Consider the following 24,631-nt stretch of genomic DNA (forward strand, 5'->3'; position numbering starts at 1 on the left):
TATCTTTTTGAAATAGATTCCTAATAAATATACATTTTCAAGATACCTCTGATTAGTAAAGTCATTTTGACTTAGTCAGAGCCACCCAACCTAAGTTGATTGATAAAACCAAAAGCTAGAAATAGAAAAACTGTTTTTTGAAACATTTTTTTAATCTTTTAAAAGTGAGTTAACTGTTTTGTCAAATGAAATCTTCTGTATGTATTTTTTTCAAAGAAGGAATGATGGAAATATTGAAACATTGCTACATTATAGATAAATCTTAAAGAATGACCTCTCGAAAGTACGGAAGAGGATTAGGGCCACTGAAAAAAAAAAATTAAGGTCAAACATTTTTTTTTAAATTATTATTCTGAGAATACAGTCAGAATTCTGAGAATAAAGTCGGAATTCTGACTTTAATCTCAAATCTCTGACTCTAATCTCAGAATTCTGACTTTAATCTCAGAATAATAATTAAAAAAAAAATTTTGACCTTAATTTTATTTATTTTTTTCAGTGGCCCTAATCCTCTTCCATACGATAGCCCCTCTTATTTCTCTGTTAAAATGATGCTTTATATCTTTATGTGTCTCCCTATATAACCAGAGTATCTAAAAACGGATGAGGAGTTGTTGCTAGAGAAAGAATTACGCTCATCTTTCTCATTATTGACGCTTAAAGAGAATAAATTGCTCCTCGGGGTATTCTCATTATTATTTCATCAATCAATGATTTCAACTCAGCCCGTGCGTGCGCGCGCTGTACCCTGTCTGGTTTAGAGGGGACGTAAAAGACTCCAGACCTGATCCAGACCTGATCCAGACACGCTGCTGGCTGCGCGCTTTGCTCAGACGCGGCCTGGATGAACGCGGGACGGCAGAGGGACGCGCGAGAGCTTGGCCGGGCCACGTAGCTCGGCAGAAGAAGACACCGGTGCGCAGGTATCTTTCACGCCCGGCAGGCACATCAGCATTTGGATTGGACCCCCCCTACATTTTGCACAAAAAGGCTCGTTTGGCTTTTTCTAAATGCACATCCGCGAATGTAGAGCGAGTAAGAGAAGTGCGCCTGCAACCCCTGAATCTGTGCAACTCTGATTGCAACAACGCAAGAGGATCGAGAGGGAGAGGGAGAGGGAGGTCGCTCTCCGGAGGTAAGCAAGCAAACAACAAAATGTTTCTGTGTGACTTCATTCTGTGCAGTTATGCATGACAAGCATCACGACTACCGGGGAAAACACAAGCGGGTCACCGGTAACCGAGCCTGGTGTGAGAATCGTCCCCTGAGCTGAGCTAGCTCTCTGACTTTGTGACAGAGTCGAGTTGAGTGTGTTTGCCTCACACTCAGGATCCACTCCACAAAAACGACTCTTTTACTCTCTGCAGGAGGAGGACTGAACACACCGATAACAGTGCATGACATCGACTTGTCATGTGTGTTAAACTGCTGTCACACACCTCACCTCAAAGTGCAGAGTCGACATGAAGTGTTACATTAATGCTACACATCTGATGCTAGCTGTGAGCTAACTAGCCCCTAATCTGGGCGGTATTCTGTTCAAAAAAAGTGAAAGTCCTCTTTCTCTTCTTAACCAATGCATGTCAACAAAAACAAGTCTGAATGGTGCAGCTTGTGCATTGTAACGTGATTCTGTGTAGTTTCTGGACCATAAACTGCTCTAAGATATGTAATGGCTGCACGGTGAGCTAATGCAGCTAACTTAGCTTGTCATGTGTGTGTGCAGGTTGTTACCTAGCTAGCTAAACAGCCTAAGTTGGCTAGGCCCTCAGTGTTTCTGTTGTTCAGTGTATAGTGTTGCCTTTTTGTTTTAACCCTTTCTGCACTCGATGCACAATGTAATGTTGTATCTGGAAATGTTGATCCCTTAAAAACACACTGCTCCTTAGAGCTCAAAGTTGCTGCTGCACACAGCTGTGTGAGCCCAATGACATCATGCAAGTTTTGCATTGACTAATCTTGTTTGCAAGAATTAGCTTATACATTTCATTCATGTGTCCACCTTTTCTTAGAGTACAAATTCAACATACAGCAACATAGAACACGCAAAACACAAATGTGGGGGTCGTGAGATGACTTCCAGAGTGTGTTTTATTTTTGATTATCTAAAAATTGTACATTTTACCCTTTATTACGGTGGCCTTGAAAATCAGAACGGTAAATCAGAAAACAGAACAGCAAATCAGAAAACTGCAAATCAGAAAACACAACAGCAAATCAGAAAACAGTACTGCAATTCAGAAAACACAACAACAGCAAATCAAAAAACACAACTGCAATTCAGAAAACACAACTGCAATTCAGAAAACACAACTGCAATTCAGAAAACACAACTGCAATTCAGGAAACACAACTGCAATTCAGAAAACTGCAAATCAGAAAACACAACAGCAATTCAGAAAACACAACTGCAATTCAGAAAACACAACAGCAAATCAGAAAACAGTACGGTAATTCAGAAAACACAACAACAGCAAATCAAAAAACACAACTGCAATTCAGAAAACTGCAAATCAGATTCAGGAAACACAACTGCAATTCAGAAAACTGCAAATCAGAAAACACAACAGCAAATCAGAAAACAGTACTGCAATTCAGAAAACTGCAAATCAGAAAACACAACTGCAATTCAGAAAACACAACTGCAAATCAGAAAACACAACTGCAATTCAGAAAACACAACAGCAAATCAGAAAACACAACAGCAAATCAGAAAACACAACTGCAATTCAGAAAACACAACTGCATTCAGGAAACACAACTGCAATTCAGAAAACACAACCGCAATTCAGAAAACACAACAACAGCAAATCAGAAAACACAACTGCAATTCAGAAAACACAACAGCAAATCAGAAAACACAACTGCAATTCAGGAAACACAACTGCAATTCAGGAAACACAACTGCAATTCAGAAAACACAACTGCAATTCAGGAAACACAACTGCAATTCAGGAAACACAACTGCAATTCAGAAAACACAACTGCAATTCAGGAAACACAACTGCAATTCAGAAAACTGCAAATCAGAAAACACAACTGCAATTCAGAAAACACAACTGCAATTCAGAAAACACAACAGCAAATCAGAAAACAGTACGGTAATTCAGAAAACACAACAACAGCAAATCAAAAAACACAACTGCAATTCAGAAAACTGCAAATCAGATTCAGGAAACACAACTGCAATTCAGAAAACTGCAAATCAGAAAACACAACAGCAAATCAGAAAACAGTACTGCAATTCAGAAAACTGCAAATCAGAAAACACAACTGCAATTCAGAAAACACAACTGCAAATCAGAAAACACAACTGCAATTCAGAAAACACAACAGCAAATCAGAAAACACAACAGCAAATCAGAAAACACAACTGCAATTCAGAAAACACAACTGCATTCAGGAAACACAACTGCAATTCAGAAAACACAACCGCAATTCAGAAAACACAACAGCAAATCAGAAAACACAACTGCAATTCAGGAAACACAACTGCAATTCAGGAAACACAACTGCAATTCAGGAAACACAACTGCAATTCAGAAAACACAACCGCAAATCAGAAAACACAACTGCAATTCAGAAAACACAACAACATTAACCAAACTGGAAGAAGTAGGTACCCTTGGGGGATTTGCCATTGTGTTTTCTGATTTGCCTTTGTGATTTGCACTTCCGGGCCACTGTACATTATAGTAAAAAATATCAACAAAAATAGTAGCTAACCTTGAAATAAAACCTTAAAAATAGAACACGTGATGAGTTTTCTACCTCCTAAGTTTAGGGTTAGTGAACAGTTAATAAAAAGCATAAAAAGCATCAGTAGCAGTAGGTTAATCATATCGGCACAGGAAACACAGCCACATACAAGTATAGGTAGGTTAATTTCTGCAGACTTAGCTAGATGAAGCCACATTAAATCACTTTGAGGGACAGGGGGGGTCACAAGACTATGGCACAGATATTTTGGTGGTTGTGGACTGAAAAGTCTGGGAACCCCTGATTTAGAATACAGGTATCTCTGAGTTGAACCCATCTGAAGTGCTGTCAGGTTTCACTCTCTCTCTCTCTCTCTGCAGTGATGACAAAAGAGAAACTTGTAACGGTAGAGCCAAAGGGGCTGAGATAATAGTCTCCCACTTTTGTGACGCTTCAAAGATTTCTAGCAGACCAAAAAACACCAGGTACTGCTCTATGACCTGATTATGAGCTTTAAGGCCAAATACCTACAGAGGCATGGAGCACCCCTGCAGTGCACCACACAGTGAGCTGTTTAAGGTCTTATGAGTTTGGACAGAGTGAGGAATGTGAACCCTCACACGGTCCTCCACAAGCTGCAAAAAGGAAAGCTCATTAAAGTTTGGACTTGAGAGGGAGCATGGATTTGAGGAGCACTGCTGAATAATGAGAGGTAAACATGACACATTTTGACTACTTTAGGAGCTTTTGTATTCTTTATTGTTGTAAGAAGTGGGTTTGATTGTTATGTAGTGCATGTGCAGTAAACCTCTCATCCTGTGTCACTCATATCTGAAGCCACTGAGTGTATCTATCCGGTATATGTGTGGCTTTGTAGCTTGCCATTATATTAAATGACTTCTTGTTCTTCATAATTCTTCTGAAGCATGAAGGAAACCCATAAATTGGTTATTGCTGAAGTACTTTGATTTCTTGGCGAGCTCTGCAGAGCTTTAGTAACGCTTTGGATTACCTACATTTGCTGACAGAGACTCATTTATCCTTTTCTTGTGTTTTGTGTCAGGGTGCAAAGTTCACCTTTTTGAAAGCTATCTAAACTCAAAAAACACGCAGCAATGATCCTGGTTTGAAGAGATGTGACCTCCTGATTTCATACGGTTGGGGTGTAAAGTAATTAGCAATGATATTGAGAAGACTGCGCACTACTGTTTCCCACATCAAAAGACTTCATCGTTTCACTCTGAGTGAAACTCTGAAATGACTCATCATTGAAAATGATAAGCGGGTGGAAGGATTTTACTCAATATGGGTTACATAACCGCAGTGTGTGTTTGTTTATTTGCTCAAGTACAACTTTTGAATGTGTCAGCATTAAATGCAGAACTTTTGATAAGTTTTAAATGTGACCCGCAAAAAAAAGAACACCCCTAAGGTTAGCAGAACATCTTTAACCACACAAGGATTCTACGAAACACTCACTGCATGTCAAGTCGGGATCAGGTAGTGACTTCTCTAGCAATTAATATTCTCCTGTCATCCAGACGTAGGATAATCTATTAGGCTTTGTGTCTAAGACAGCCATGTGAGTTTGGTTGCTCTGTCAGTGCAGAACTGGCCCTTCCCCTGTGGTCTTAATGCTCTCAGAGCTGCTGTCCAGTTCTCAGAAAGGATCAGAGTCAGCATTCACAGGAAGACATGTGTGTCTGTGCGCACGGGTTGTTGAATTCTACGTAAAAGTGTCAGAGCACGGATTCCCATAAGAGCGGCTTTTAATGCAATTGGGCAAACATCATTAAGTTTACATGCGTCTTTGCTCCTGCATGTCTTTTCTACACCTGGTGATGTTAGGGAAATGTAACGGGGTCTTTTCAGCCTCTGTTGCTGGATGCATAGCTGATATTGACGGTAGTTGAAATTGCACATGTTGTTGTACAGTTAGATAAACTTTCATGTTTTTTTTTAATAAAATGATGAGGCAGAGAAGTGTTATGTTAAAATACTGAGATCTGCAAGTTCTGCTTCTGTTAATCGTGTGTGTGTGTGTGTGTGTGTGTGTGTGTGTGTGTGTGTTTCCCACAGGCGATCAGTTGTTTGTTACGGTTGCCAGGTGGTTGATTTGGCTGCAGCACCTTTGGGAAACGCATAATGTAAATTATTAAGAGCTCGGAGCAGATACTCCGTGACTGATTTGATGATTTAACTGTGCACAATTAATTGTTGGAACACAACAGGATGTTAACATGCTTAACTCTTCCCTGCACCTCTCAGTCTGCACTCACAGGGTGGGTGAGTAAAAGAGTCCCCGGGGAAACTAACAACCTCTTTATCGTTCTGGGAGGGCTCCATCAGATAGATGGATACAGCGGGTCGGTACTGATGTGTTTTATGATGGTATGACTGATTTAATTTGAAGCACCCAAAAGGAAAGTTTATAGAAGGTAGCCTTTTGTCTCTGAGTCAGGTTAGTCTGTCCGGTGCATCGTACTGTACACATGCTGTATTTGTGTTGTTTGTGCAATGCTCACTGTGAATCTTGGTTACTACATGCCCACAGTCTGGGTTGGCTCCATCTCCTGCCTCTGCCAGGGGTTACAAAGATCATTTTAAAGCAAATCTTTCAGGATCAGTTTGACCCAAGCAGAGAGTTGACTAATTCTGCCCTGGAAAAGCTAAAAGTAGAAGAAAGAAAAGCACAATATTGGAGCTTTTTTTCCCCATATTTGCAAAGCTCTTCACTCATTGTTTTATTTTCTGCTCTCCTCTTCTGCTTCTGATTCAAGTTTTTTTCACTCACCACGACTATTTTCTTAATGGCTGTGAATTAAAAGAAGAAGTCCTCATGATGAAATGTTTCTTAAAATAAAACTTCCTCTTGGCCTGATCATGTTTTCTTCAGAGATGTTTGAGTGGCGCGTGTTAAACGTGAGGTGGTATAAGACAGTTGTGAACCTGAAGCGGTTAGGATGTTTACTGCCTCTAAGAAATGAAATGTGTTTGATTCTTGCTCCTGGAGGTTTTCTAGTAAAAAAAACATAACGCCCTGGTGCATTTTCGTTTCTGCAGGTTCGGGTTGTTTAAGGTCAAAAGGGTGTCAGCCGTGCCATCTTTCTCATTTTTAACGTGCACAAACTTCATGATATTACTGTAGCTTCCAAACTGCACTGCACCAAGTTTGCATTGTAAGGTTGAAATACAGTTTCCTGTGGTTAGACTGCAACACACGCCCCTGTGCTGTGGTTACACTATGCTCTCCAACAGTCAATGGGTGGTGTGAGTGCAAGATTGTGTGCACTGTTGTAGAAATAGACAAACCTTTGTTCAATCAGTTTTCTGCATCATGTCGGTGAAGTTTCCTGTTTTTGCAAAGTGCTTTAAAATCTTTCAATTAATTCAAATGTTATACTTGCAAAGAAATGTGACCTCTTCTGTAATACTTTTAAAAATGTGTTTATTACATGCTGAATTAAGAGTAATTACTTGAAGTCCACAAACATTTATGTGTGAATGCTGAGGTTTTGATTCCTGCACACGACACTGAAACCTCTGTGGGTAAATGTGCTGCCCAGAGTTTCAAACATGACAATATGGTGCTACTTTCAGTTTAGACTCTCCAGAGACATCAGAGGAGCATGTTATCTTATCTCATCTTTATTCTTCTCTCATAGGTAATCCACTGTAAATGGCTCGTCCAGCGATACACAGAAGTCCTTCTCACCGCAGTTCCATGTCTGGCACTCAGCTCGTCTTTACCTGATCTGCAATCTGAAGACACCTGCGCTCTGCAGGGCAGCACTTCTCAGACAAAGTGAATCTGGCAGCTGCCTAAGTCTCACATACTCACACCAGAGGAGTTTATCTTCAAATGTTGAGCATCAAAGACACTTGAGCCCTGGATTTTGCAGTCTAATATCTGAGCATATGGAAAAAAGCCTGCAGCAGATTGTATGTCTTTCCAACTGCTTCTCCTGCCGTGGACAGCATGGATGCCCTCTTTGAATCAGGTTGAGTATCTGTCACCTCATCCCCTCCTTCCTGTCTCTTCCTTAGGAGGAGGGTGGGGGATTGGTGTGGCGTCCCCTGCCCTTCCTTACAGAGTCGGCTAGTTTATACCCAGGCCCCTCAGCAGTGAGTCTTTTCTGATTGCCTTTCGTTTCATGAAATCCTGCAAAAGCCTCAAAGAAGAGGTTTCCATCCCAAGCCTTGGCGGGATGTCACAGGAGGACGGACGCAGGGTGCAGGTGTCGCAGTCTTATTTTCACCCTTCAAACCCAGACCTGGACCTGACCAGCAAGCTTTATAAGAGGGAGGTAGGGGGGAAGCCTTATTCTGTGTTGGTGGACAATAAGATGGCAGCCAAGACATCCGGAGATCAGAACATTGGTCAGCTGCCCTCTCAACATGTGACTGCACAGCAGCATCAGCAGTATTTCAGAGAGGGAGGAGCGGGGCAGGACATGGGGACGCAAGGGTCCCTGGTGGGAAATGACGGCACCTCTGACGACACGGAAGATGATGAGGACGACGAGGAAGAGGAGGGAGAGGATGAGAACAAGGATGGGGAGGAAGAGGACTTCAAGCGTGAGCAGATCATTGTTGAGGTCAACCTAAACAACCAGACGCTTCATGTGTCCAAGGGGGACAACAAAACTGGAACTGCTGCAGATGACTCAGACAGAGATGTCAGCGATGAGGAGGAAGATGAAGAAGACGATGAGGAAGAGGAGGAGGAAAGCCCAGACGAGGAGGAGGAGGAGGAAGAAGACGATGAGGAAGATGAGATTGACAGTCGAAAGTCAAGGCCAAAGAGGGTCTGTAGGGGTGCCAGCAGCACGGCAGCACCCAGCCAGCCGCGGAGGAAAAGCCTCCGAACTTCTCTGAGCACAGCCTCACCTGGGATGACCACCAGGGGGCGGAGGAAGCGCATGGAGCCTCCAAAGAGCAAGCGCAGGTCAGGAAGGTCTGCCCCGTCGTCCACCGGTGTCACGGCGTCAGGAGGGAGAGCAGAGGCGGAGGAGAAGGAGCTGCTGGCATGTGAAAAGTGCCCCCGAGTGTTTAACACGCGCTGGTACCTGGAGAAGCACATGAACGTCACACACAGGCGGATGCAGATCTGCGACAAGTGTGGGAAGAAGTTCGTCCTGGAGAGTGAGCTGGCCTTGCACCAGCAGACCGACTGTGAGAAGAACATCCAGGTAATGATGAATCCTCTACCTCCAGTGTTTTTGACGCATGTCTTGGAAAGTGATGTTGTAGTTTGGGTGATAGTGAAGCTAATTTCCACTTTTCATCTTTATTTGTGTTTAACTTTGTTCATAAAACAAATAAGCTTGAGGTTACAGTGCTGTTTCTGTACTTAAAAACTTGAGACAAAATACTGCAAATATATGATCATGTTTGATGTTTTCCAGGTTTTAATTCACAATATTTAAGCAGCAAAACCAAAAACACAGTAAAAGTAAAAGTATCTGTCATGCTAGTCTACTCATATATTTAGCAAATGTTCCAAACATACTCTTTTATTTGGTTTTATTACCCTAAAACTGAAAAACCATGACGCAGCTTGATAATACCAAGCGGCAACCTCCGGTCTAAAAATATGAGACCAATGCAGAAGTGCTAAAAACTGCAGTTCATCGAGGATCCACTTGAGGCTGGCTCTGGAAGTACCGGACACCACATACACACCAATACAAAAAAGCCGATCTTTACAGCAGAAATAAACATGTTTACAGCCTGGTACAAATGACGAGTGTAGTCTGGATAGCTCATTTCTGGATCGGCACCATAGACTGTAAAAAATATGGACGTAGTATCCGTGACGTCACCCATCTGTTCCTGAGAGCTGTTTTGAAGCAAATCGACGGCGGCAGCCATATTGGTAATGCGGAACTCAACTAGGCAGAGTGTGACGTAGTGTGAGTCTCTTAGCCAATGGCTGTGTGTTCCCGACCGGGAGTCACGTCAGTCATGTCCTTATTTGGGCAAAACTCATAATCTTAATATCTTCTTAACCGTCACGTTAGAAAAAAATTCACCCCCCGTACAGTGTGTGCCATTAGAGAGATTAGCGTTGTAGGGACAAGCCGTTTTTTGAACCAGGCTGTAAACATGTTTATTAATGCTGCAAAGATCGTCTTTTTCCCATTCATATCTGTGTGGTTTCCGGTGTTTCTGCAGCCAGCCTCAAGCGGATTTTCGATGTATTGCAGTTTATATCACTTCCGCATTGGCTTCATCGTTTGAGACCGAAGTTTGCCGCTTGATCGGCACACAGTGTACGGGGGTGAATTTTTTCATAACGCGGTAATTTCAAAGATATTAAGATTACAAGTCTTCCAATGAGAGGCACAGCTGACTTGATTGACAGGCGGGAACACTGTAGCTGTAACTGTAGGCTCAAAGCCCGCCTCTTTACGTCACACTCGCTCGACAGCAGCAATATGGCTACTAAGTATGGTTAATACCATAGACTGTATAAATAATGGATGTAGTATCTGTGATGTCACCCATCTGTTTCTGAAGCACTGTTTTGAAGTAAATCGTCAGCAGCCATATTGGAAATATTGAACTCAACATAGCTGCTGTTGAGCAAGTGTGATGTAAAGAGGTGGGCTTTGAGCCTCCTCCCTAACAGCTACAGTGTTCCCGCCTGTCAATCAAGTCAGCTGTGCCTCTCATAATGGAAAATTCACCCCTCATACAGTGTGTGCAGATCCAGAAATGAGCTATCCAGACTACACTCATTTCTTGTACCAGGCTATAAACCATAGACTGTGAATAAAAATGGACAGCGTTGCTCTGCCTCTTCCTGTTGTACGTTTCTGAAGCCGAAAAAATCACGCTCCTGGGCGCCGCCATTGTGCAGCCAGAGCCTGTGAAGCCACTGTAACAAGCTCCGCCCTACAGCGTAGCGTCACAAGACGCTGTGTGTCCTTTGAAGTTTCTCTCTACGGCGGCTGTGAATCAAAGGAAACCTGGAAGTAAAACCCCGTTTTTTTAAACTCTAATCACTAAAAAAAAGGCCTTGAACACAAAACAGTCAAATACTAACTACATATCACCACAGCATACGGATATGAGAAACATTTGTACGATGTGTATTTCTTTTTTAAAGTTTGACCGCTCCCTCATTCAAATGAATAGGGGAAGACAGATTTTTTGACCCATACTGCAGCCAGCCACCAGGGGGCAGACACTCCGCTGAAAGCTTCACTTCCAGCCGAGCGAGATTCACCCTTGCTATAATATAATTATTTCTGCTGTAAAGATCGTCTTCTTCGAATGGGTGTGTGTATGTGGTTTCCGGTACTTCCGGAGCCAGCCTAAAGCACACACTCGATGACCTGCAGTTTTTAACACTTCCGCATTGGCTTCAATTCTCATGGCCGGAGGTTGCCGCCTGGTTAATACCGAGGGTTATGTAGTTATTTTGAATATCTTTATTTAGTCTCATGCTTCGCTGAACTTCATTTGCATTTCTTAGTTGCTTTGCAAGAAAAAGTTTCACCTCCATCCACACCTGGTTGCACCAAGCATCTCGAGCCGTGAAGACACGAGTTCTCTAGTCATCCATTTAGATTAACGGAGCAGGAAATGTAGATTGATTAATGCAGCAGGCCGTGTCTTTAACATATGAGTCTTCAAATCCTGCTGACATACTCACTCTTAGATGAATCTGACAAATCTGTCTGTCAGTATTCTTAATAATAAGAACAACAAATCTGTCTTTTGTCAGCTTAGAAACCAATAATGCAAATAGAACAGCTTACATGTCCATGTTGATTTAATCTTGAATAAAATCCTCTCCCCTTTTATGCAAATGTAATGTAAAACTACTGACACACACACACACACACACACACTGTTTATACAAATGTAATACTATTATACTACAATCTTTCATTATAACAATGATATGGGTGAGTTTATTATTCTTTTCTTGCATTATTCACATGAATAGATCATTAAATTGACCTAAATCAAGTGCCAATTTTACACTAAATGACTTCATGTACAAGTTACACCCTCTTCAGTCAGATTCTCCACACAGCTTGAGCACCAGATGTTCATAGACACTTTATTGAGATCACCTGATTTCACCAAAACTGTGATTAGGAGTGTTTAGTTTGAAGTGGTTCTCTCTCATCATGTTTCAAACCATCAATTAAAGATAGTAAATTATGAACCAGGGGGAACAAAACCATGAAAGGAAACTAAACTGAAGTCTCAGTGAGGTTCTTTTAGAAATGATGGCCACAAGTGAAGCTACAAACTGACCTGAAGAAGCTTCTGGTTAAAAACTCTCTCTAAGATGCTTCACCTCTTTTATTTTATGAGGGAAATAGACCCACTGCAGGAAACAAAGCTCAAGTGATAGTTTGGTCGGTGTCTGCCAGAAGGCATATGGGAGATACTAAAACAAAGTAATGGACTCTTTTAATGGATGAGCCCAGAATCAGGTTCTCTGGCCATCACTTTCGTTTCTTTGGTTTTGGTGTTTTATGTGTTGGTGGCAGCTTGATGCTGTGGGTTTGCCTCACTGCAGCACACCCTGCAGCCTGCAGGAGAGCTAACACTCAAACTGGATTTATTTTTCCACATGAGAAGAACCCAAAACAAAGAACCAAAGCGCATCAGGAATCACTTAAAAAACACATTTCAAACTCCTCAGCTGCTAAATCATTCTAGGCTTTTAACCAGCTGAGAAATCATCAAGTTTTACAAAAGATAAGAATCAAAACTTGTGAAAGAAATGACCAGATTTACAAAGTTGAAGCTGGTTGAACACAAGTTGGGAAGACTTCACTCAAGTATTAAAAAGTGAGCAAAATGAGGGATCACATTGAGCAGAACTGGTTATGATAGCATCCACATTCCCCTTCTTTTATGACATCTGAAGTTTTAACTTTTTATCTGTAAGTAGATCTGAGGAGGACATTTTCAAGAAGCTAGACGTGTCATGTGTTTTCTCTCCAGCAGAGGGAGCTGCAGTATCATAAAAAGAAATGTGGCTCATCATCTCAAGGCTTCCAGCTTTAGATGTGCAAACATAAATGAGCAATATTAAAACTAATCATATCTTCTCTTTCTTCCTCTGATGTGTCGTTTAGTGCGTCTCCTGCAACAAGTCTTTTAAGAAGCTGTGGTCTCTGCACGAGCACATTAAGATCGTGCACGGCTATGCAGAGAAGAAGTTCTCGTGTGAGATCTGTGAGAAGAAGTTCTACACTATGGCTCACGTCCGTAAGCACATGGTCGGTAAGTGAGGCATCTCACACTGGAGACAACAACAGCAGCAGCATAGTCATGTTTTATACACATATACACTACCAGTCAAAAGTTTGGACACACCTTCTCATTCAATGGGTTTCATTTATTTTAATTATTTTCAACATTGTAGATTAATACTGAAGACATCAACTATGAAATAATCTGGTTTTGCCATAATCTGGATTACAACAGTAGTCAAATAGGGCTATCCATTGTGTACTAACCCTACCTCTGAACAACACAACTGATGGTTTCAAACACATTAAGAAGGCAAGTCATTCTACAAATGAACTCTTGACGAGGCTCATGTTAATTAGAAACCATTCCAGGAGACCACTTTATGAAGCAGACTGAGAGAATACCAAGAGTGTGCAAAGCTGTCATGAAGGAAAAAGGGGGCTACTTTACAGAATCTAAAATATAAAACATATTCTGCTTTGTTTAACACGTTTTTGTTCATTAAATAATTCCGTATATGTTCTTTCATAGTTCTGATGTCTTCTGTATTAATCTACAGTGTTTCAAATAATTAAAATAAATACAAACCCTTGATTGAGAAGGTGTTTCCAAACTTTTGTCTGGTAGTGTATATGTCATGTAAAGGCACTGGCAGTATTCTCATTATGTTCCCCTCTCTTTCTTTTCTCCATCTCTCCTTCTTCACCCAGCTCACACAAAGGACATGCCGTTCACCTGTGAGACGTGTGGGAAGTCATTTAAACGCAGCATGTCTCTTAAAGTTCACTCACTCCAGCATTCTGGAGAGAAACCCTTCCGTTGTGAGGTAAGTTTCAAAACCACGAAGGCCCTGCTCAGACAGAGTAATCTGTGGCTATTTGTGGTGGAGACACATCACATTTAACAACATCCTCAAAACATGTCTGGTGACTTCTTAGGCCTTGTTTTCACGAGAACAGCTCCATTACAAAGAGAAAAGTCTTTTCTTTGCGTTCTTATATAAGTCCTGGTCACGTGGAGTAGTCGCTGGTATAACCTTTCAATAAAACCTCAGCGAAGCGTAAAGCTGCTCTTCACTTCACACTTGAAAACTGTTAACTCTGTCTGAAGACAAAGAAGCTCAGAGTCAGCAGCACAAACCCAGCTTAGTACTCTGCCATTGTTGTCTTTGTTCTCCTGCTCCTGCACGGCTATTTGACCGGGAATATAATACCTTTAAAAGTGCGAACGGGGCTGTGACTTCACCATCAGATGATCCAAGTATCGCTCGTTCACACGACGGCAGAACAGGTTTTGTTTGTACTTGACTTACACAATCAAAACAGGATTGCATCAGCTGAAACAATATAAAGTAACCTCAGGCCGTGTCTAGGAGGTATTGCATACTGTTTATTGTGCAATGCTATTACAGATGTGTGAGAGGTGCACAGTGGAAACCAGGTGCAGAACATCCCTGACACTCAATCAATCAATCAATCAAGCAAGCTTTATTTATATGGCACCTTTCATACAAATCAAATGCAACCCAAAGCCCCCCAAAAATATTTTAAATTGAAACTAATGCACACAGACAACAATAAAATATTTGTAATTAGAATAAGTTAAAGTGTCAAATTAACATTAAGAATATACATAGTTAAAATAAATACATTTAGAAAGGGTAAGGATAACAGTTGAAAATACAATTTAGGCTAAAAATATCTATAAAACTGAGTAGCTAAATAAAAATATATAAATAAAACAAGAAGAAAATTTAAAATTAGTTAAATAATAAAGCAATATTTCAATCAATAAAACAGTAAAAAGTAAGTTATACAACTGTTAAACTTTACATAAAAGCCAGACTGAATAAATAAGTTTTTAGTTTATGTTTAAAAGTCTCAATATCTCTATCAGCTCCCCTCAGACCCTCCAGCAGGCTGTTCCATTGTTTAGGAGCATTGTGGCTGAAAGTAGCATCACCAAATGTTTTTGTTCTCCTATTAGGAACAACTAAAAGACACTGGCTTTAAACGTCAGATACAGTCTCATCTTTAAATGCATATTTTTATGCATTAACTTGTGACTTCTGCATGAAAGACATTTAAGAGTTCAACAGAGTTTGTTTTTTCTGTTTCCTTTATCTTATATCAGCTGTTCACACCCTCATTTGCTTGAGATAAGTGGTGCGGTGTCAAAAGTTGCTCAAGCTACATAGATGGCATAAAACTGACCTGTTCACTGTCAAAGTTATGAGACATGTAACATTTTCAAAGCAGTCTAATTTTCCCCTCTAGGAGTCATGGTCTTGTTCTCCTTCAAACAATCTGTGAGAATCAAGTCAGAACCCCGGAGCTTTAAAGTTGACATACTTAAATAATGTCTGCTCATAAACTCAAATACCAGTCCTCCTTCTTTCCTTGTCTTTATTTGGAGCTTCATTCTGTACTGACTGTTGGGTTCTTATGTGGAGTGAACAAAGGTAACACTGTAGACAGATTTGTTCCTGCATGCTGAAATAGCAGCCTGTAGGTAGTTTGAGGGATCTATTTGACCACACCAGTGTCTCTCAGAGTGGGAGTCTCCTCCTGTGGTGTGAAGATTCTCCGGAAAGTTAAATCATAAGCGTCGTGCAGACGAGACAGAGCCAGACCATGTCAAATATTGGCAAACCACGCAGTATACAAATGTAGAACTAAACGCTCAATGTTTCACAGCTCTGTTCTCGTCTTATGAAAGCATTGGGTAACGCTGTTAGTGAAGATTTCCTAGCTTATTTCTCCTCAGCAGGGTTAGTTACACTTTATTTTCTTATCCCTGATTGAATCAAAGAAAGCTGACAGATGGGGTGTTCTGCTTCCATCCAAGACCTTTTAGTGCCAAGCTTCCTAAACGGAGGACACTTTGGGAACATATGTGTATGGGTGGAGCTGCTTTAATTGAATGTTTGAAGTCCTCCAACGCTGTAACATGTGATTACATGCTTTTTAAGAGTGTATGTTATGTATAGTCCATACGCCTGGTTCCCGGAGTCTAATATGAAGACCGGAAAAGAGAAACACCCTCAGAATTCAATTTAGCTAGGTGGTGCTGTTGAGATGATAAATATTTGACTGTCGAAAAAGACCTGAAACCATGGGAATACAAACATAAAGGGTGGTTACATGAAGAGGAAAGTAAAAGACTTTGACTTTTTTTGGCCTTGTGGGCTTTTATTTTGGGTTAGGCAAGTAAGGAAAGTATTCTATCAATGTTGTCTAAATGTAAAGGAGGATACATTCCTGACTTTCCTGTCAGATCAGTCCCAGTGACCTGGTTTACTGTGCATTTAGGATCTGAAAGTAGGCCTTGAGAAGGAGTTACACAACATAATGTTTCTGCATATATCATCTGAACCTGAATATTTCTACTTCTAAACACTCAGAAGACACAATCATGTTCGTGATGATATTATGGGTTAACTTCAAAATGAAAACCTGTTTCTACAAGTTCGCACGTTCAGAAAGAGGACGCTGTGATGTGTATTGACCTTGTTGCGTGCATGCTATCTGTCGTTTCTGCTGCAGAACTGTGACGAGCGCTTCCAATACAAGTACCAGCTGCGCTCCCACATGAGCATTCACATCGGGCACAAGCAGTTCATGTGCCAGTGGTGTGGCAAAGACTTCAACATGAAACAGTATTTCGATGAGCACATGAAAACACACACAGGTGAGAAATTACACTAACTGTGCACATCAGCACTTTGTTGTGATCGCCTTGTTTGGTTCCTCGCTTTTATACAACGTGAGGAACCAAACCACCTTTTTGTTACTACTTTAAAAATAAAAACTGTGATGCTTTGACGCAAACGATGACAGTCACTCATGTAGCAAATGCAGCACTAAGTGCTCACTTTAGACTGCAGGCTATTGTTCTTGTTCCATTGCTCCTCCTGGTCCATAGATTATAGCTTACAATTAAAGATCAGGGTGTGGTAGATGGTAAAGAACATCTGTTGTTCAGAATAAGAGTCGTGTTAGGTTAATCCTCTATACTGTGTATGACAGCTTAGGTATAGCTAAGCTTGAAAGTTGAATCTCTTGTAATGTTATTGATTTAAAGTTTTGCAGCCAACTTTCCTGTGTATAACAGAGAGAAGTAACAGAAGGTGAGGCTGTGAGTGAAATGATTCACGAAGGGAGCGATATGTTGGCTAAAAAAAGGAAAATCACTAGACTCTGCAGAGCTTTACTATGTCTCGCCTTCCTGGAGCCAGCTTTCTCTTCTATCTGCACTTTTCCTCTAGAGGAGCTGCATTTAGATATCACAGTCGTGCAGAATAACAAAGAACTAGTCAGTGTACTTTGCTTGATCTTCACAGTTCATCTGTTACATGTGAATGGGAACAAAAAGCCCAAATGTCATTAAGTTTTTCCTTTCAATCCTGGGTTAAGACATTTTTAAGTCCTTTGGTTTTTCTTCTACCTGTTTTAAATCTTCATACTGATATTTTAAAATTCTTAAAAGTTTAGAGATGAAAACTTTGCCAAACAGCATTGTTCCTGAGCCCAAAAAGCCCGCCAGCTGGTCACCATGCACGGCCTAAAAAAAGACTGAAATGGGATGGTTCAGTCGAACATTACGGTGGAAAAAAAGCAGGAAGCCTTCGCCCAGATTTTGTAATGAGAGGGGCATGTCTACATCAAAGAGAGCCTTGCATACATTGTGGTTTATAATGACTACCTAAACACATGCTGCATTTCATCCCTCTGATTTTCTGTCCCCGCTGCATTGCTATTTCTAAGACCAAACTGAGCCGAGCAGCCTGCACGTCCTTCACCGTGTTTCTCCAGCCCTGCCTGTTGTGGGTGGACACACTGCTCTGCGTCGGCCCTCACGGTTCTATTTGTGAGGTGTAATTATGCTACCCTATCCTCTCCCTGCCTCTAGCAACCAGTTTAGCATCCTGCAGGAGGAGACACACCCAGCGGTGCCCCAAATAGACGGCAAACATGTACGACAACACCAAACTCCAAAAGTCTGGTTCACTTCTCACAGATCCTGCCTGATTCTAGCGAGTGTAGTAAGTGTAGCAGTAAGAGAAGACAAGCACATTAAGTGTCCACCTTTTGATATTTAGTGGGCTTGGAGAAGCTTCACATGTAACACGCCAGAATGAGGCATTTACAGAGCCCTTCAGCAGCCTGCTACCACCCGACTGTGTGGGTGGTTGCAGGCACATTCAGCGGCTCCATGGAGGGAGGTTAATGAGAGCGGCATTCCAACGGAGCTGCTGTTGTTCACTTTCACATCTCCCCTCCTCAAAGTGTGAATTGTAATAGCTTCCTGTGGAGTGGGTGGGTTGACAGCAGAGACTCTCAATACAAAATGGCAACTTATTAGCATTTTTAAAAGAGAACTATTGCTCTCTGTGGAGAGGAATGGTTGGAGGAAAAAAGTTAACTTTGTCGTGATTGTCGTGGTTGATTACTTTCATCAAATTGCCATCGAAGAACGTGACTGATGCATCGTTACAGTTCTGTTAGGCTCATGAGTGAAGCTGCCTCTGCTTTTCTCACTGATCAGTCTCTTTTTCTCTTTGCAGGCGAGAAGCCTTTCATCTGTGAGATATGTGGGAAGAGCTTCACCAGCCGGCCCAACATGAAGCGCCACCGCCGGACACACACGGGGGAGAAGCCGTACCCCTGTGAAGTGTGTGGCCAGCGCTTCCGCTTCTCCAACATGCTCAAAGCACACAAAGAGAAGTGTTTCCGGGTCACCAGCCCTGTCGTTCTGCAGACCAGCGGCCCTCCCGTGCCTGTCCGCATTTTTGCCAACACCTTCTCCTCCTCTTCCTCAGCCTCTGGTCCTGGCCCCTCAGTGGCCAGCCCCGCCACCACCTCAGCATCGCTGGGCCTCAGCCCTGCAGGAGCACCCATACCCCCTCGAGGTCCTGTGGGACACACATTCTCCCATGTTCAGCTCCACTCAACCCCCTCTCACCACCTTCCCCATCCCCAGACACCCCAGCAGCATCTCCCAAACACACCCCAACACGCCCCTCCTCACTCCCACCACCACCTAGCTGTGCCCCCAGTCTCCCACCTGCCCCCACCCCCGGCACTTTTTAAGAGCGAGCCCTTAAACCACTGCGGGCACGAAGACAGCAGCTACTTGCACCACATGGCCCCCCCTGATAAAGGCCCCGGGGCCCCACAGCACCACTGAACTGTGCTCCGGCTCTGCAGGCCCACATCAAACCTCGCCTTGATTCTCCTCTTCTCCTCATCCTGCCTCAGTCTCTCAGATGGTTGGGTGCTCCTTCAAGCAGATTTCATTAAGTCAAGATAAACATGCACACCTGTGTGTGGGAGACAGACTGACACACCCTCAGTGCGCACATTATTTAAGTAACACCTACTCAAACACCCTGTTCAACTGACAAAGATATCACACCCTCTAGATTCTTTTTGGTGTACATTTTCTTAGCGTACCGACACCAGGCGACCTCTGAGTGAGCTCTGTATTGTACATTAACTGGTGTAAAGTTTCTCATTTTCATCGAAAGCTGCTGATGGAAGTTGACGTGTATTACCCGGGCTTCAGGGGGTCATCAGAGATCAGTGTCACTGAACTTTCCTCGTCATGTCAAGTTGACTCGTGGTTGAACACTGGTCTGGACTCTTGCTTTGTGTGTGTGAGTCCCCATAGCAATACTCAACCTGTCCTCCCAGATGTACTGCAGAGCCTGGGCAACCCACACAAAATGTTTAATGAATGTTGGGACTGGTTCTGCCAGCCCCTTCCTCGGTCTTGAGCCCAGGACTGAAGCTATGTGTCAAAAGGTTAACAGCAGCAGGATACAGTGAGAGGGGAGGGGGGTATTTTTGTAAAGGAAACTTGGACAAAGGTTTTGTAAATGTAGGCTGAATCTAGATTGTCTGGATTCTTCTCATGGTTATCAACGGTGCTTTCCATTCCAGTACAAAAAAAAATCTTTCTTAAATTAGCTTTTCGGTTTGATTTTCAGATGTGTTATTGTACAAATAACAATGTATTAAGTCATTCAGAACATGTCTTGCCAGCCTGGCTTTTCTACAATGGCTTGGAGATTTGACCAGATGTTTTATGATGAAGAGACTCAAGTTATGCAGGACATGCCATAGACTCACACACACACACACACACACACACACACACACACACACACACACACACACACACACACACACACACACACACACACACACACACACACAATCACACAATCACACAATCACACACAATCACACTTGCTCAAGCACACACACGAAAGACAAAGACCACACGGGCACTGATTTACTTGCCATGATCAGTGGTTCAACCTCAGCTCTCAGTACTGTTGGTCAACAGATGCTTCTAGATAACAGATGACTGTCAAATACTGCCACTGTGAGGGGTCAGACTCATGGCCCCATCAGGACTAACCCCGCCTCCTTGTCGCTGCTGTCCAAACGATACGGGTTACCATGTTAAAGGTCATTAGACACACTCAGTACACACACCGGGACCTTTTTCATCACAGATCTTAAAAGGCAAATATGCATATTCCTCTCAGCCTGTATTCCACAGTTTGGTTTCGGGGGGGTCGTTGTGGTGTAAGGTTGTTTTTTTTTGTTGATATCATACTGACATACTTTGATCCACACAGGCAAACACGTGTCTAAACCTGTCGAATGTTGCCTACGCAGACATGATGGCTGATGAGTCATTCACATGTTTTTATTTTTTCATGTTCTGATATTTTGCTCAGTTTTAAGCTAATGAATGGTTCTGCAGTGTAGATATACTGTTGTTAGCACATGATAGGAAATGTCAGGATAAAAGGCAGTGAGACAACTTCTAATACTTTGAATTCTTGTATAGATAAGCAAATATGTGATCAAATCAGCGCGAGAAATTACATTATTAATGTAAGAGCCGATGGTGTGAATGTTTTTCGTTTTAAAGAAGCAGAAACTGTTGAAATGAATTTGGTTTGCCTGGTTGTCGGCCCATCACTCATTCTGATGGCTATCAGATGTGTGTATAGGAGTAGCATTGAGCTCTGTGAGTGTGTGTGTGAGAGCGAGAGGAAGAGTGTGTGTGCATGCATCAGTCTCTACCAGTCTATCTGTCTGGTTGTCCCCAGTGCTCTTGTACCAAAAGCTGCTTTTACACAGTGTGCCCCATATTCTATAGGCGTGTTTGTGGTTATCCGAGATGGACAATAGCAGTACATTAAACACAATCCTTCTCTTACCGCTCAAACAGAATCCAGTCTGAAGTGGTTCAGCTCAGTAGTTTAGGGTGCCACCTTCTTTATTCAAGACCTGCAATTATCCTGCCATTTCTGCGGGTCTTCACACCGCTGCATTATCTGCTTCACCCTGTCCCCTCGGGTTCACTGCTGTGCTTCAGCATCTTGCAGTACAGATCTTTTGTCTTGTTTTTTTTTTTTTTTTTTTTTGAAAGCCTTTTTCATTTGTGTGTTTTCTCTGCACTTTACTGCTGCGTAGGAGAGGCGCAGGGAAAGGAGGGACTGACAATGCATTGTGGAACAGAGTGCAGTCACGGCTGCATGGGGGAAAGGTGGAGGTGGAGGCGATTACTTTGAGTGGATGTTTTTAGGCAAGGAAAGGAGGAGAATCCCCGGAGGGGGGCGGGTAGTGTGGAGGGGACCAGAGCAGATGTAAGACATTTCAGTTTGACACATTTGCTCTAATATGGACCTCCCCGAAAACGTGACGGTAACCTTGGTTTGCTTTGGTGACTTCACACTGACCCACTACAGCCGTCTGAAATACATTCTTCTGTTATCTTCATTCATAAAGTTCCCTCGTTCATGTCCTGTTTGGTCTCTCAGTTCGCCGAACGATTCTCCTCCTCCTTTCTTTGTTATATAGAATGCACTTTCTACTAAAATTCTTGGCTAGTTAAGAAAAATAACATTGTATGTTCTTTAAAGATGTTTTAAAATCAATATACTTTTTCCCCTTTGTATTTTTAACCACTTAATGTAGCATTGCTTATTTTATTATTGTATCTGGTACAAAAATGTGCAGCTTTATAATGTCCTGGTTTGTCCTGTTTTTGTATGTTATCTGGAGATTGGGGAGAAGTGAAAAAGTTGGGCCTTTTTTAATAATGTACATTTAACTGACTGCTAACTTTGAAAGTAAAAACAAGTAGCCATGATTATCACTGATGTGTGTGTCTCTTTTTATCTCTGAATGCTGTGTGCTTGTGATACAGATTTAAACAGGGACAGAGGATCTAACATGGTATAACTCTTTAGTACTTGTTCCTGAGAGCTGGTCACTGGGTTCAATTTCAGGTATCTTTCAAAGTAATGGAGTGCTTTTTTTTTCTGATTTGGGTTCATGGAGTTCACCTGTGACCTGCTCATGTCTGCTGGCTAAACATGAAAACACACAGTCAGCTGCTGAGCCGTCAAAGCTTTTCTAGGACTAGGGAAGTTTTAGTTCCTCCTTTTTTAACCACTTCCTTCTCTTTTGATGTGCAATAAAAGAGTAATAGCAAGCCTTTTAAATTAAAGTGTGTTTTGCAGAGGATCAGAAGCACTGCAGTAAGCTAAGGGGCATTTGTGGTCAGAGCCTTTTCTATCAGATACTCAGGTTAGGTAATGCAGTGTTTTCATGGTAATACATAGACCGTGTATTCTAATGTAACATCACATCCAAGAGTAAAAACAGAGCACTTTAAAGAGTTTCCACAATAACATTCTTTCCTAGAATTTCTCAATCTAAACTGTCGTTATTTATTTACAGCTTTCCTCCTCCGAGCCAACATTAACACTTCTACCTGTTGCTACAAACCTCCTTAAATGCTGCATACCTTCTATCACCATAGGTGTTTTGAAGTGGCACACCAAATGAGTCGCATAATCCTGTAAGGTATCTGAGCGAGAGAAGGTTGAGTGACTCACTGATGGTGAGTGGGTGGTCAGGTAGTGAGGCTCACTTCACGAGCTCAGGAGATAATAACACGCTGCCTGTACATCTCCATTCCCATTTGGGGTTTGAAAATAGTCTGCCACCCCAGCTGTTAGTCATTACCTCTGGTGGTGGTGGTGGTGGTGGTGGTGTAGAGGAGGGAGGAGGCTGCGTCTGTCAGCAGGCAGATAAGGAGAAGAAGGCTTCTCGCTGGGTTTTTCAGGGAAGCGTTCACCGCTCGGGAAAATGATGATCGGTTCATTAATCACTGTGTTTGTAAAGTTTGTTCTAAAATGTCCTGTGGAGAAACAAGCAGTCAGTGTCACTCTCACCGTGGAGCTGTTGTTTCACTGTAGTTAATACAAGGAAACCCCTCACTCTTTCACATTCAGCCTCATGTTTAATAACGTCCTCAATTTCATTATAACCTGCATGACTCTCCCTGTGATTGACTGTTTCTCCTACAGCTGAGGTCAGAGGTCAGCTCTACGCAGCAACATGTTTTTCTCCTGCTCTGACACTGACCCAAATTCTTATCTGTTGTTGAGGTATAGGAAATCTTTGACCATCAGTTTACGATAATAATAAGCACGTTAAACATGAAACACATGTTTAAACCGTTGATCTCGCTGTTGGGCAAAGGAATTATTTTGTATTAAACCATGGAACATATTTGACTAATCTCAACTAATACGATATTACGTGAAGTCAGTCAAATATGTTCCTGTGACTGGATAAAACGTGGTACCATGCACCATGTTTGCCTTGCAGATTTCCTCTTGGCCTTTTCTTATTTGTGAGAGGTTATCCTCGCCTGTGTGTGCTTTTTGTGAACATTTTAGCTGAATGTTTGTGAGTACAGTTTTTGCATTAATTATATGCAGTGGTGGACAAAGTACACAGCTTCATTACTTAAGTCAAAGTTAGATACTCAAAGTAAAGTGAAGTTGCTCCATCAAATTATTGCTTGAGTTACAGTACTGAAATACTTGCTTTTAAAAATACTGAAGTAAAAAAATCTCCAAACATGGTATTTTCCCAATACATAAATGCAGTCAATAATACATAGGAGTACATTATGTTACACTGTGTTTATTTAGAAAACATTACTTTAAATCTCTAAAAACTATACCATGGAATAGAAACAGCAGCTAAATTGCTCCAAGCACAGACAACTTAGTTTGAAATGTTCATCTGGAATGAAACATGTTAAGTAACTCAACACGCTTTCTCAGGTTGGACAGTGATTTTTTGGGCAGAGTGGGAAACAGGCAGTGGCGGTTCTGGGGAGGGGCCAACAGGGGCCAGTGCCCCTGTAAAACTGAACCTGGACCCCCTGTGGCCCTCCCTCCACACCAAAATAATATTATCCAATTTAAAAAGCTGAACACATGTGTGTGGCACTTGGTTCCAGTCCCTTAGAGCACTAAGGGACTCATGTTGAGTGTAAACAGCCAAACAGCTGCTGTCAGTCTGCATGTTGATATAGTACACAGTAGTATATATGTCTAGTATAAAGGGATGCACTAATGTTTTGCCAGTTTGTTCTCAGCCGGTCCTCATCCTTCTCAGTCTCTTTTGTCAGGGTTGAATGTGTCCCTCTGGCAACACCCTTGGCCCCAGCCTGCCCCCCCCCAGTAAAGTTGGCCTTGAACCGCCACTTCAAAGCAAAAGTAGTAACTAGAGCATTGATAGACATGTAGTGAAGTCAAAAGTACAATAATTGTCTTCTGAATGTAGTGGAGTGAAAGTAATAAGTTTCCCCAGAA

At 42.1% G+C, this 24,631-nt stretch overlaps 1 protein-coding gene across 1 annotated transcript; it reads left to right on the forward strand.

Annotated features, from left to right (window-relative positions):
• Positions 1 to 801: 801 nt before the first annotated feature.
• Positions 802 to 22,110, forward strand: znf652 (zinc finger protein 652). The gene is made up of 6 exons (XM_034711767.1): positions 802 to 1,135; positions 7,365 to 8,891; positions 12,810 to 12,957; positions 13,638 to 13,753; positions 16,473 to 16,617; positions 18,494 to 22,110. The coding sequence occupies exons 2-6, from the start codon at positions 7,854 to 7,856 to the stop codon at positions 19,114 to 19,116; spliced, it is 2,070 nt and encodes a 689-aa protein (XP_034567658.1). The 5' UTR covers positions 802 to 1,135; positions 7,365 to 7,853; the 3' UTR covers positions 19,117 to 22,110.
• The last annotated feature ends 2,521 nt before the right edge of the window (positions 22,111 to 24,631 follow it).

This window comes from Notolabrus celidotus, chromosome 20, assembly GCF_009762535.1.
Source record: "Notolabrus celidotus isolate fNotCel1 chromosome 20, fNotCel1.pri, whole genome shotgun sequence".
NCBI classification, from domain to species: domain Eukaryota; kingdom Metazoa; phylum Chordata; class Actinopteri; order Labriformes; family Labridae; genus Notolabrus; species Notolabrus celidotus.

Coding starts and splice junctions, on each gene's coding strand:
- znf652 (XM_034711767.1), top strand. CDS start 7,854: ATGAAATCCTGCAAAAGCCTCAAAGAAGAGGTTTCCATCCCAAGCCTT. Junction 12,958..13,637: donor CGTCCGTAAGCACATGGTCG/GTAAGTGAGGCA, acceptor TTCTTCACCCAG/CTCACACAAAGGACATGCCG. Junction 13,754..16,472: donor AGAAACCCTTCCGTTGTGAG/GTAAGTTTCAAA, acceptor TTTCTGCTGCAG/AACTGTGACGAGCGCTTCCA.